The sequence below is a fragment of the Protobothrops mucrosquamatus genome, unplaced genomic scaffold, assembly GCF_001527695.2.
Source record: "Protobothrops mucrosquamatus isolate PMUCROS unplaced genomic scaffold, P.Mucros_1.0 scaffold986, whole genome shotgun sequence".
In the NCBI taxonomy this organism is placed as follows: domain Eukaryota; kingdom Metazoa; phylum Chordata; class Lepidosauria; order Squamata; family Viperidae; genus Protobothrops; species Protobothrops mucrosquamatus.
The window spans coordinates 74,617-86,288 of NW_015387225.1; the positions used below are offsets into that span (position 1 = coordinate 74,617).

The following is an 11,672-nucleotide window of genomic DNA, read 5'->3' on the forward strand; positions in this document are numbered from 1 at the left end:
CTCGTGAATGAGTTCTTGGATGAGGGGGGCCTTATTCACCACGGACCTGGCATTGCACAACATCAGCCGATGGTCCCGGGCCTGAGGATCTAAGGTCCCTGGAAGTCGAGTAGAGCTCTGAGGATCGGAGCACCCACAAGCTTGTAAGCAGCGTGTGCGTGCTCCCAAAACCCGATATGGTCCTCTGCTCCCGCCATATAAAAGGAAAATGTTACAAAATATTTTCCAAAATAGTAGCTGCATTAACCTGTTACAAGAACAGCAAAGAATCTTCAGGCAGCACAAAAAGATTAACACACGTATTATAGAAGAAGCTTTTTGATCAAATATAATTGTTATAATTATCCTTGAAATTGTTGGCCTGCAAGGAAGAATCTCTGGATGAAAGACTGTTTCGGAATTCACGTATCTCTCTAAGTAACCATAAGGATGGAGAAATTACGTATGTACATAATAAATTTTCTGTAACACTACTGATCAATTTTAGATGCTCAGCAGCATGTGAGACAGTGTAATTTTTGTTGGCTTAATCCTGCAGGATTTTTCAGTTGACAAACCTGATTTATATTTCCATCAAGATGGTGGAAAAACTGTTTCCTGAGTCGAGTTCACCTTGGTTAAAAATATGTTGGATAATACAAATGAAGCCACATAAGGTCTCAATTTGTTTACCCATTTCTTTGGGAGGATGTTCTGTTTTGCAATAGTTTCCGCTCATACAATGTGGTAAGCCACCTGTGCAACAGGAAGTTTGATTTACTAGAGGCCTTGATGAAATGTGAATGGAATTCATCACCTCTAAGAACAGTTGATAGCTGAAGAGAAAGACTGCAAATCTGCTTTGTGAAAGGTTAGGAGATGTTGAAGGGAATCTTGTGGCTAAAAATTATCAGCTCCTGATCAGTGTTTCCCATTCATGATAATTATTTGGGGAACAACAATTCTCTGTTATGAATCATAAAGATTTATATTTTGAACACTAGTAAACATGTTGTAAGGGTTATATTTGCAGTCAAATATAACTGCAAAATCAGCCATGTGTAGGTTCCATGGATAATTCTGGCTTAAATTTATTTATTTGTTTTGTTTTTACTTGCAAGAAATGTATTTATTATATTTGGTGCTTATATTTTAGAAAGACGTTTCCCCTTTCAGCTACAGATAAGAAATTATTCCAGACAGAAAGTTCAGTGTGACTTATTGAAAGCTATAGTGCATTCTCTTTGAGCATTTTATAAGTGAAAATGACCAAAGCAGCAGTGGGGGGGAAAAGATGGTTAATAGATAATGGAGGACAATCTTCTTAAAATTACATGAAGGACGCAGGGTGATTTAACCCTGATCTGGAACCATCCTAAAAGCTCTAGTTAGATTTAGAACATCTAGCACAGCTAGGTTTCAAACCAGCAATCCAACTCATTCATAGAAAAGATATATATATATATATATAAATGAAGTACTGTACCTCTCCATTAAAAAAACAGAAAATTGTTGCCACCAGCAAACCCTGCAGAATAAAACAAGAAATTATTACTTGCCTTACATATGTTTGTATTTGATGAATGATATTATAACTCAAACGATATATTCCCTCTGAAGTCATTCCATGGCTACGCTTTTAGCAGATCCCTGAACTCTTAACTCATACCATTCCAGAGGAACCTTCTCTCAAAAATACTTTGGAGAAAGAGTGACAGGCAGCTGGAAGTTAGCAGTGTTTACAAGTCATAAATATTATTTGATTCAATCTTCATTGATCCCTCCTTGGTAGACCAACTTAAATAGGACTGAAACAAGTTGATTCTAAAATATCTTCTGATACCTTCCATGCACTAATTCTCTGTTGACTGCGGCTTCGAGGTCATTTGCTCTAATCTGAAAATTGTTTTTTCTCTTTCTAATTATGATTTCACTTGACTTTACATTGGACCTTGTGTGGCTATTTCATAGCCAAAAGCTATTGGCTAAGAAAACAGATCTCAGAAGGAGGTCTGCCAAAGCAGTAATTACGAAGTTTGGAAGGAACTTGTTCTTGTGCATGATTGTAAAAGTGCTGTGTATTGGAAATTGCTGGCTACAAAAAACACTTTTACTCCCTTTCCTATCTTTAGAAAAACTGATCCTGAAGGCAGAAATTGTGAAGGACTTGTTCCCCTCCTCTCATTCTTGCAATGTCATTCAGTTCTTAACATGAGAAATCTGAGCAAAATACTGTGCTAAATATATATATACTGTATATTCAAGACTCCCAACTGCTGCTTGAATAAGAAATCAGTTCAATTACTCATTTTGTTCAGATTCCAAGCACTATAAATTTCCAACACTTCTGAACCCTTGATACCTGGTAGTGCATCAGGATGTGTGTCACATAGCTGAAAATCTCTATAGCGACACGGCCTTGTGGCTGCCATGGGACCAGCACAAATTCAATGCCGAGTAGGGGCACCAGTATGAGGGTGGCTCTGACTGCCTTCATGTAGAGATTGGATTCCGCCTGATGGGTGACTTTTAACTTTGTGATTAGAACGCGGACAATGTTCAACAGGAAAAAGAGATTCACCTGCAAGGGAAAGAAGAGCATTCTGTGAATGTTTCTGATTTTCTTTTACGGATCTTGTGCTGCACATCCAAAGTGAAACCCCAAAAGTACTTGAGTTGTGATGGGGAGAGAGTGGTTGAAATGACAGGAATAGGACACCCAAATTCATTGTGAACACCCCCCCCCCAAAAAAAAGAATGCAAGTGTTCAAAATAGCTTGTTACAATACATTTGGCATTAACCATACTGTATGCTTTAAAGACCCTTTTATTGAAGAAGAGGATAAGTGGCTGTTTGCATTGTTTTTATTATATTTTGCAAGATAACAATAATTTGTAAATAGTGAACATTCAGAAAAGAGCTCTGGAACATCTCTGGATAGACCAGACCATCCTGTCAAAAACCAAAATCAACCAAGGAGAGGGAAAAAGAAAAGCTCACAATCTTTCTGACAATATTGCCAGGCTACTTTATTAGATTATTCTTATCACGATTAATCAATTTCATATAGCTTATCACGAAAGAATGTTACCCTGAAGTAGGACATAACAAATTAAAAGTTATCCATATCATACATAGAATAATTGCAGAACAGATAACACTCCAAATCTTCACCCCTCAATATTTTCATTCTTCCCAGAGGTCTTGACCCCTTTTAGTCCTGATAGACAACTTTCACCTGGAAACAGGTGATAGAACATAAGCTGGCCTTCTATGGACTTTCCCCGTTGTTTTTAATATCCCGAGGCTACAATCAAGTCAAGCAAGTGGTTACCAGTAGAATAAGAGACATGGAGTTCCAGCTAGAACTTAACAGGATATCTCTCCACAGCAGAAATCGGATTAAATGGGATGTGTGGGAACCAGCAAGGTATCTGAAAGTCCTGCCTCTTCCCTAAGAGTAGAATACTATTTTCTAGAGCCAGACTTGATATCCTCCCCTTAGCACTCCTGCAGGCCAGGTATGATAAAACCCCAATAGCTGAGCGAATGTGTACATGTGGCAATAGGGAAGTTGAAGATGTCTCACAGAACCTATTGAGCTGCAAGTTCTTCTACAGGGACATCAGATCAACATATATTCTCCCTCTACTAGAGAGATTTCTAGGGAGATCTGACAATTTCTACATGAACCATCTCCTTCAGGATTCAAATCCAGTCACCACTTGTGAAATAGCAAAAATTTGTGCTGCTGCAATGATAATAAGGAAAAACACCTAAAGAACTACAGACCCTTACTCGTATTATTACTTTGCTTAGTTACTTTCCAAGAATTTTCAGAGAATGTATTTATTTTAATGTTTAATTTTTGTGCTGGTCTGTGGCCGTAATAAAGATTGATTTTAATTCAATATTTTCAGGCAAACTGGTCAAATATTTTGGAATTGTTTTGGATCTTTTCATATATTGTGCTAATTCCTCTATTTTTCCTGTCACTCCTGTTTTTAAATTATGCATTAAACTGATATTAGTAATTGTCCTGATTATTTAAAGCACAGGGACTAGTATTATGTAAATGTATCAAACTTGACATTTGGACTTTTTGCTTTTGTTATTATGTTGCTAGAGTTATTGTTCTTTCATTTTTTCTGTATTTAAAAAAGAAAATCAGAGGAAAATACACACACACACACATACATAGTCCTCAAGTTACAACAGCTCTTTTAGTGACCGTTCAAAGCACTGAAAAAAGTGAGTTATGACCGTTTTTCTCATGACCATTGGAGCATCCCTATGGTTACGTGATCAAAATTCGGACACTTAGCAACTGGTTCATATTTATGATGGTTGCAAATGCCCAGTGTCATGTGATCCTCTTTTGCGACCTGGACAGGCAAAGTCAATGGGGAAGCCAGATTCATTTAACAACTATGTTCCTCACTTAGCAATTGCAGTGATTCACTTAACAACTGTGGCAAGAAAGGTTGCAAAATGAGGCAAAATTCACTTAACAAATGTCCCACTTAGGAACAGAAATTTTGGGCTCAATGGTGGTCGTAGGTCAAGGACTACCTGATATATATCATTTTGACAGGGACTGGATGTATATTTCATCCCTAAGAAAATAAAGTTATCGGTCAACAGAAATTTATACAGGGGCAGCTACTGAGCACGAGTGATGATGGCCAGTTCTTCAGCTCCTTTTGGTCCTACATCAAATGAACCATCTGTACAGTATACGTTTCATTTTCTATATAAATGATGAAAGGATCTATTTTTGAGAAGCATGATCTTTCTTGACATTTTATAACTAGAATTCCCCACTGTCCACTCTAAATATGGAATAGTCCTAAGAGACACGAATTTCATCAGAATGTGAGCCTTTTGACTCACTGCTGTAGCATGAAGCTATTTTAAGAACAGTCTCCAGGAAAATAGAANGCAAAGTTTATCTATCTCCAGATATATTCATATGCTGAAAACATATATACAAGTACAGATCTAATTAGGGCATGATTGATCCCATTAAAATCTCAACCAGCATCTTTCTGAATGTTTTAAATCCAGAGGTTGAAGCTTAACATTCCAATGGTTGGGTGTCACCAGCTCCTGTATACAAGCATTCACATGCGAAGATATGCTAATGCATGTGGACACAATAAACACATTGAACTCATTGCATTTTTTTCAAGAACAACCATTTTCCCCAAAAGTCACTGCTGCTCAGGGAGTCATCGTTTTGAAATAATATATTGGTGAGAACTGACAATCTTCTGTGATCACCCATACAGCTTTTCGGGTTTAAAAGCAACATCTTCCATCTCGCTAAAGCTTTTGCCATTTAAATGTTCACTGGTGCAGTCATGGTTAAAACTGAAGCTTTGGCCATCAGTGAAGGAGGAAGAAACTGTATAAGAAGCTGACCGGAGACCATCGGAGTGGGCAAAACTGTGTTCAAACTGGATCCTGTACTGATTCCAGTGCCTCCGTAGGACAGACTGGACCTATTTTAGAAAAAAAATAAAATAAAATAACTGATAGAAGTTAAAGGGGGGAAAATGGGGGCTTGTTTTCTTCCTCTTCTGCTCTGGATTAACAATTGCATATTGTTGGTCAAGACTCAAGTCTACTGAGCTTTTTTCCAGTGAGATAGAAAGAACACAGCACTGAGCAATTAAGGTATATAAAGGAAAGAAGAGATAAGTCAAGGTATAAGGTATAAGGAGAAAAACATATACATGTTGCATTTCTAGAGGGTTCATTTGGTCATCTGAGTAATTTAACGCTATACAAATTGTGGTGTAAGCTTTCTTTAATAGCATTAATAACTATTAAATACTCATTGATATTTCTATTTCCACAGCACTGAGAACTGAATTCTGTAAGGTGGGTTACTCTCCTTGAGAACTTTATGGCACCAAATGTACCCCAAATAACATTAACTGAATTTTAGTTCATCCCCAGCTCTTTCTGTAGTAACCAAAAGAGCCTTTGATTTAGGTGTTTACAGACACAGAAATGTGCATGCAATGACTGTCGTTTCAAATAAAAGGAAAATGTTACAAAATATTTTCCAAAATAGTAGCTGCATTAACCTGTTACAAGAACAGCAAAGAATCTTTGGGCAGCACAAAAAGATTAACACACGTATTATAGAAGAAGCTTTTTGATCAAATATAATTGTTATAATTAGCCTTGAAATTGTTGGCCTGCAAGGAAGAATCTCTGGATGAAAGACTGTTTCGGAATTCACGTATCTCTCTCTCTGAGTAACCATAAGGATGGAGAAATTACATATGTACATAATAAATTTTCTGTAACACTACTGATCAATTTTAGATGCTCAGCAGCATGTGAGACAGTGTAATTTTTGTTGGCTTAATCCTGCAGGATTTTTCAGTTGACAAACCTGATTTATATTTCCATCAAGATGGTGGAAAAACTGTTTCCTGAGTCGAGTTCACCTTGGTTAAAAATATGTTGGATAATACAAATGAAGCCACATAAGGTCTCAATTTGTTTACCCATTTCTTTGGGAGGATGTTCTGTTTTGCAATAGTTTCCGCTCATACAATGTGGTAAGCCACCTGTGCAACAGGAAGTTTGATTTACTAGAGGCCTTGATGAAATGTGAATGGAATTCATTACCTCTAAGAACAGTTGATAACTGAAGAGAAAGACTGCAGATCTGCTTTGTGAAAGGTTAGGAGATGTTGAAGGGAATCTTGTGGCTAAAAATTATCAGCTCCTGATCAGTGTTTCCCATTCATGATAATTATTTGGGGAACAACAATTCTCTGTTATGAATCATAAAGATTTATATTTTGAACACTAGTAAACACGTTGTAAGGGTTATATTTGCAGTCAAATATAACTGCAAAATCAGCCATGTGTAGGTTCCATGGATAATTCTGGCTTAAATTTATTTATTTGTTTTGTTTTTACTTGCAAGAAATATATTTATTATATTTGGTGCTTATATTTTAGAAAGATGTTTCCCCTTTCAGCTACAGATAAGAAATTATTCCAGACAGAAAGTTCAGTGTGACTTATTGAAAGGTATAGTGCATTCTCTTTGAGCATTTTATAAGTGAAATGACCAAAGCAGCAGTGGGGGGGGGGAGATGGTTAATAGATAATGGAAGACAATCTTCTTAAAATTATATGAAGGACGCAGGGTGATTTAACCCTGATCTGGAACCACCCTAAAAGCTCTAGTTAGATTTAGAACATCTAGCACAGCTAGGTTTCAAACCAGCAATCCAACTCATTCATAGAAAAGAGATATATATATAAATGAAGTACTATACCTCTCCATTAAAAAAACAGAAAATTGTTGCCACCAGCAAACCCTGCAGAATAAAACAAGAAATTATTACTTGCCTTACATATGTTTGTATTTGATGAATGATATTATAACTCAAACGATATATTCTCTCTGAAGTCATTCCATGGCTATGCTTTTAGCAGATCCCTGAACTCTTAACTCATGCCATTCCAGAGGAACCTTCTCTCAAAAATACTTTGGAGAAAGAGTGACAGGCAGCTGGAAGTTAGCAGTATTTACAAGTCATAAATATTATTTGATTCAATCTTCATTGATCCATTCTTGGTAGACCAACTTAAATAGGACTGAAACAAGTTGATTCTAAAATATCTTCTGATACCTTCCATGCACTAATTCTCTGTTGACTGCGGCTTCGAGGTCATTTGCTCTAATCTGAAAATTGTTTTTTCTCTTTCTAATTATGATTTCACTTGACTTTACATTGGACCTTGTGTGGCTATTCCATAGCCAAAAGCTATTGGCTAAGAAAACAGATCTCAGAAGGAAGTCTGCCAAAGCAGTAATTACAAAGTTTGGAAGGAACTCGTTCTTCTGCATGATTGTAAAAGTGTTGTGTATTGGAAATTGCTGGCTACAAAAAACACTTTTACTCCCTTTCCTATCTTTAGAAAAACTGATCCTGAAGGCAGAAATCGTGAAGGACTTGTTCCCCTCCTCTCATTCTTGCAATGTCATTCAGTTCTTAACATGAGAAATCTGAGCAAAATACTGTGCTAAATATATATATACTGTATATTCAAGACTCCCAACTGCTGCTTGAATAAGAAATCAGTTCAATTACTCATTTTGTTCAGATTCCAAGCACTATAAATTTCCAACACTTCTGAATCCTTGATACCTGGTAGTGCATCAGGATGTGTGTCACATAGCTGAAAATCTCTATAGCGACACGGCCTTGTGGCTGCCATGGGACCAGCACAAATTCAATGCCGAGTAGGGGCACCAGTATGAGGGTGGCTCTGACTGCCTTCATGTAGAGATTGGATTCCGCCTGATGGGTGACTTTTAACTTTGTGATTAGAACACGGACAATGTTCAACAGGAAAAAGAGATTCACCTGCAAGGGAAAGAAGAGCATTCTGTGAATGTTTATGATTTTCTTTTACGGATCTTGTGTTGCACATCCAAAGTGAAACCCCAAAAGTATTTGAGTTGTGATGGGGAGAGAGTGGTTGAAATGACAGGAATAGGACACCCAAATTCACTGTGAACACCCCCAAAAAAGAATGCAAGTGTTCAAAATAGCCTGTTACAATATATTTGGCATTAACTATATGCTTTAAAGACCCTTTTATTGAAGAAGAGGATAAGTGGCTGTTTGCATTGTTTTTATTATATTTTGCAAGATAACAATAATTTGTAAATAGTGAAAATTCTGAAAAGGGCTCTGGAACATCTCTGGATAGACCAGACCCATCCTGTCAAAAACCAAAATCAACCAAGGAGAGGGAAAAAGAAAAGCTCACAATCTTTCTGACAATATTGCCAGGCTACTTTATTAGATTATTCTTATCGCGATTAATCAATTTTATATGGCTTATCACGAAAGAATGTTATCCTGAAGTAGGACATAACAAATTAAAAGTTATCCACATCATACATAGAATAATTGCAGAACAGATAACGCTCCAAATCTTCACCCCTCAATATTTTCANCCAGGCTACTTTATTAGATTATTCTTATCGCGATTAATCAATTTTATATGGCTTATCACGAAAGAATGTTATCCTGAAGTAGGACATAACAAATTAAAAGTTATCCACATCATACATAGAATAATTGCAGAACAGATAACGCTCCAAATCTTCACCCCTCAATATTTTCATTCTTCCCAGAGGTCTTGACCCCTTTTAGTCCCGATAGACAACTTTCCCTCTCCCTGGAAACAGGTGATAGAGCATAAGCTGGCCTTCTATGGACTTTCCCCGTTGTTTTTAATATCCAGAGGCTACGATCAAGCCAAGCAAGTGGTTACCAATAGAATAAGAGACATGGAGTTCCAGCTAGAACTTAACAGGATATCTCTCCACAGCAGAAATTGGATTAAATGGGGTGTGTGGGAACCAGCAAGGTATCTGAAAGTCCTGCCTCTTCCCTAAGAGTAGAATACTATTTTCTAGAGCCAGACTTGATATCCTCCCCTTAGCACTCCTGCAGGGCAGGTATGATAAAACCTCAATAGCTGAGCGAATGTGTACATGTCACAATAGGGAAGTTGAAGATGTCTCACAGGTCCTATTGAGCTGCAAGTTCTTCTACAGGGATATCAGATCAACATATATTCTCCCTCTTTAAAATTGTGTAATGGAATAAAAGGCAACGCTGGTTTTATGGACTGTTTTAAGGATTAAGATTTAGAGTTAGAAGCAAGAAAATATATATACATATATATAGGAGCGTGATTATTATAATAGATATTTTAAACAGGTTAAGAATGTACTGGATTTGTGTATTCATGTAATGTTTGGGAATAATAGATTTAATTTGATGAAAATCATTATATATTGGAATTGAAAAAATGATGACTGTTTAGATTTGGATGGTGTTAATAATTAATGGAGTGTTTTAAATTAGTAGATCACCTTTTTCTATGACAACAAAGACGTGATAAGGCATGATAAGTAATCGGAGAAAACTTGAATTCTGTTTAATGAATTTGAACGAATTAAGGCTTAATACTATTTAATACTACTCTAAAGAAATGGATTGATTGTGGGATTACATATGTATAGGGTTGATTAACACTTTATTGTTTTTAGGATACTTATTGTGTAGTGGAAGAAGAAACAAATGAGATTGGTGATGAAATGAGGGATGTGAGAGATTAAGAATTAGAATTGATAATTTGTTGTTTTAAAGTTAAACTATGGTAATTTAAACTGATAAAGTTATAAAACAGGTTTAGCAGTAATAGAAATTTAAAATAGAAATGGAATATTTTAAATGTATTATGTTACTCTAGTGAAATGTATTGAGTTGAGTTGTTTATATATGTCTTTACTTTTGAATGTTTGACCACCCAAACACCACGGTGGGTCCTGAGTACTTTTTCTTAAGAAATTAAAAAACTAATAAAATGTGTTAAAAAAAACATATATTCTCCCTCTACTAGAGAGATTTCTAGGGAGATCTGATAATTTCTACATGAACCATCTCCTTCAGGATTCAAATCCAGCCACCACTCGTGAAATAGCAAAATTTTGTGCTGCTGCTATGATAATAAGGAAAACACTTAAAAGAACTACAGACCCTTACTCCTATTATTACTTTGCTTGGTTACTTTCCAATAATTTTCAGAGAATGTATTTATTTTAATGTTTAATTTTTGTGCTGGTCTGTGGCCATAATAAAGATTGATTCTGATTCAATATTTTCAGGCAAACTGGTCAAATATTTTGGAATTGTTTTGGATCTTTTCATATATTGTGCTAATTCCTCTATTTTTCCTGTCACTCCTGTTTTTAAATTATGCATTAAATTGATGTTAGTAATTGTCCTGATTATTTAAAGCACAGGGACTAGTATTATGTAAAGGCATCAAACTTGACATTTGGACTTTTTGCTTTTGTTATTATGTTGCTAGAGATATTGTTCTTTCATTTTTTTTTGTATTTAAAAAAGAAAATCAGAGGAAAATACACACACACATACACACACACAGTCCTCAAGTTACAACAGCTCTTTTAATGACCGTTCAAAGCACTGAAAAAAGTGAGTTATGACCGTTTTTCTCATGACCATTGGAGCATCCCTGTGGTTACGTGATCAAAATTCGGACACTTAGCAACTGGTTCATATTTATGATGGTTGCAAATGCCCAGTGTCATGTGATCCTCTTTTGCGACCTGGACAGGCAAAGTCAATGGGGAAGCCAGATTCATTTAACAACTATGTTCCTCACTTAGCAATTGCAGTGATTCACTTAACAACTGTGGCAAGAAAGGGCTCAATGGTGGTCGTAGGTCAAGGACTACCTGATATATATCATTTTGACAGGGACTGGATGTATATGTCATCCCTAAGAAAATAAAAGTTATCGGTCAACAGAAATTTATACAGGGGCAGCTACTGAGCACGAGTGATGATGGCCAGTTCTTCAGCTCCTTTTGGTCCTACATCAAATGAACCATCTGTACAGTATAAATTTCATTTTCTATATAAATGATGAAAGGATCTATTTTTGAGAAGCATGATCTTTCTTGACATTTTATAACTAGAATTCCCCACTGTCCACTCTAAATATGGAATAGTCCTAAGAGACACGAATTTCATCAGAATGTGAGCCTTTTGACTCACTGCTGTAGCATGAAGCTATTTTAAGAACAGTCTCCAGGAAAATAGAA

General features: G+C 36.2%; 2 protein-coding genes across 2 annotated transcripts in view; both read right to left on the reverse strand.

The window, feature by feature from the left end:
• LOC107290859 (calcitonin gene-related peptide type 1 receptor) overlaps positions 1 to 2,656 on the reverse strand; it is a 6,128-nt gene extending 3,472 nt beyond the window's left edge. Inside the window, exons 1-2 of the mRNA XM_015819792.1 lie at positions 2,342 to 2,656; positions 1,466 to 1,507 (exon numbers count right to left, since the gene is read on the reverse strand). Coding sequence (XP_015675278.1) covers positions 1,466 to 1,507; positions 2,342 to 2,581 — 282 coding nt within the window. The 5' untranslated portion in view covers positions 2,582 to 2,656. The remainder of the gene's footprint in view (positions 1 to 1,465; positions 1,508 to 2,341) is intronic.
• A 2,469-nt stretch (positions 2,657 to 5,125) lies between these two features.
• The window catches only part of LOC107290857 (calcitonin gene-related peptide type 1 receptor), a 36,510-nt gene continuing 29,963 nt past the window's right edge, over positions 5,126 to 11,672 (reverse strand). Inside the window, exons 10-12 of the mRNA XM_015819790.1 lie at positions 8,167 to 8,385; positions 7,291 to 7,332; positions 5,126 to 5,484 (exon numbers count right to left, since the gene is read on the reverse strand). Coding sequence (XP_015675276.1) covers positions 5,260 to 5,484; positions 7,291 to 7,332; positions 8,167 to 8,385 — 486 coding nt within the window. The 3' untranslated portion in view covers positions 5,126 to 5,259. The remainder of the gene's footprint in view (positions 5,485 to 7,290; positions 7,333 to 8,166; positions 8,386 to 11,672) is intronic.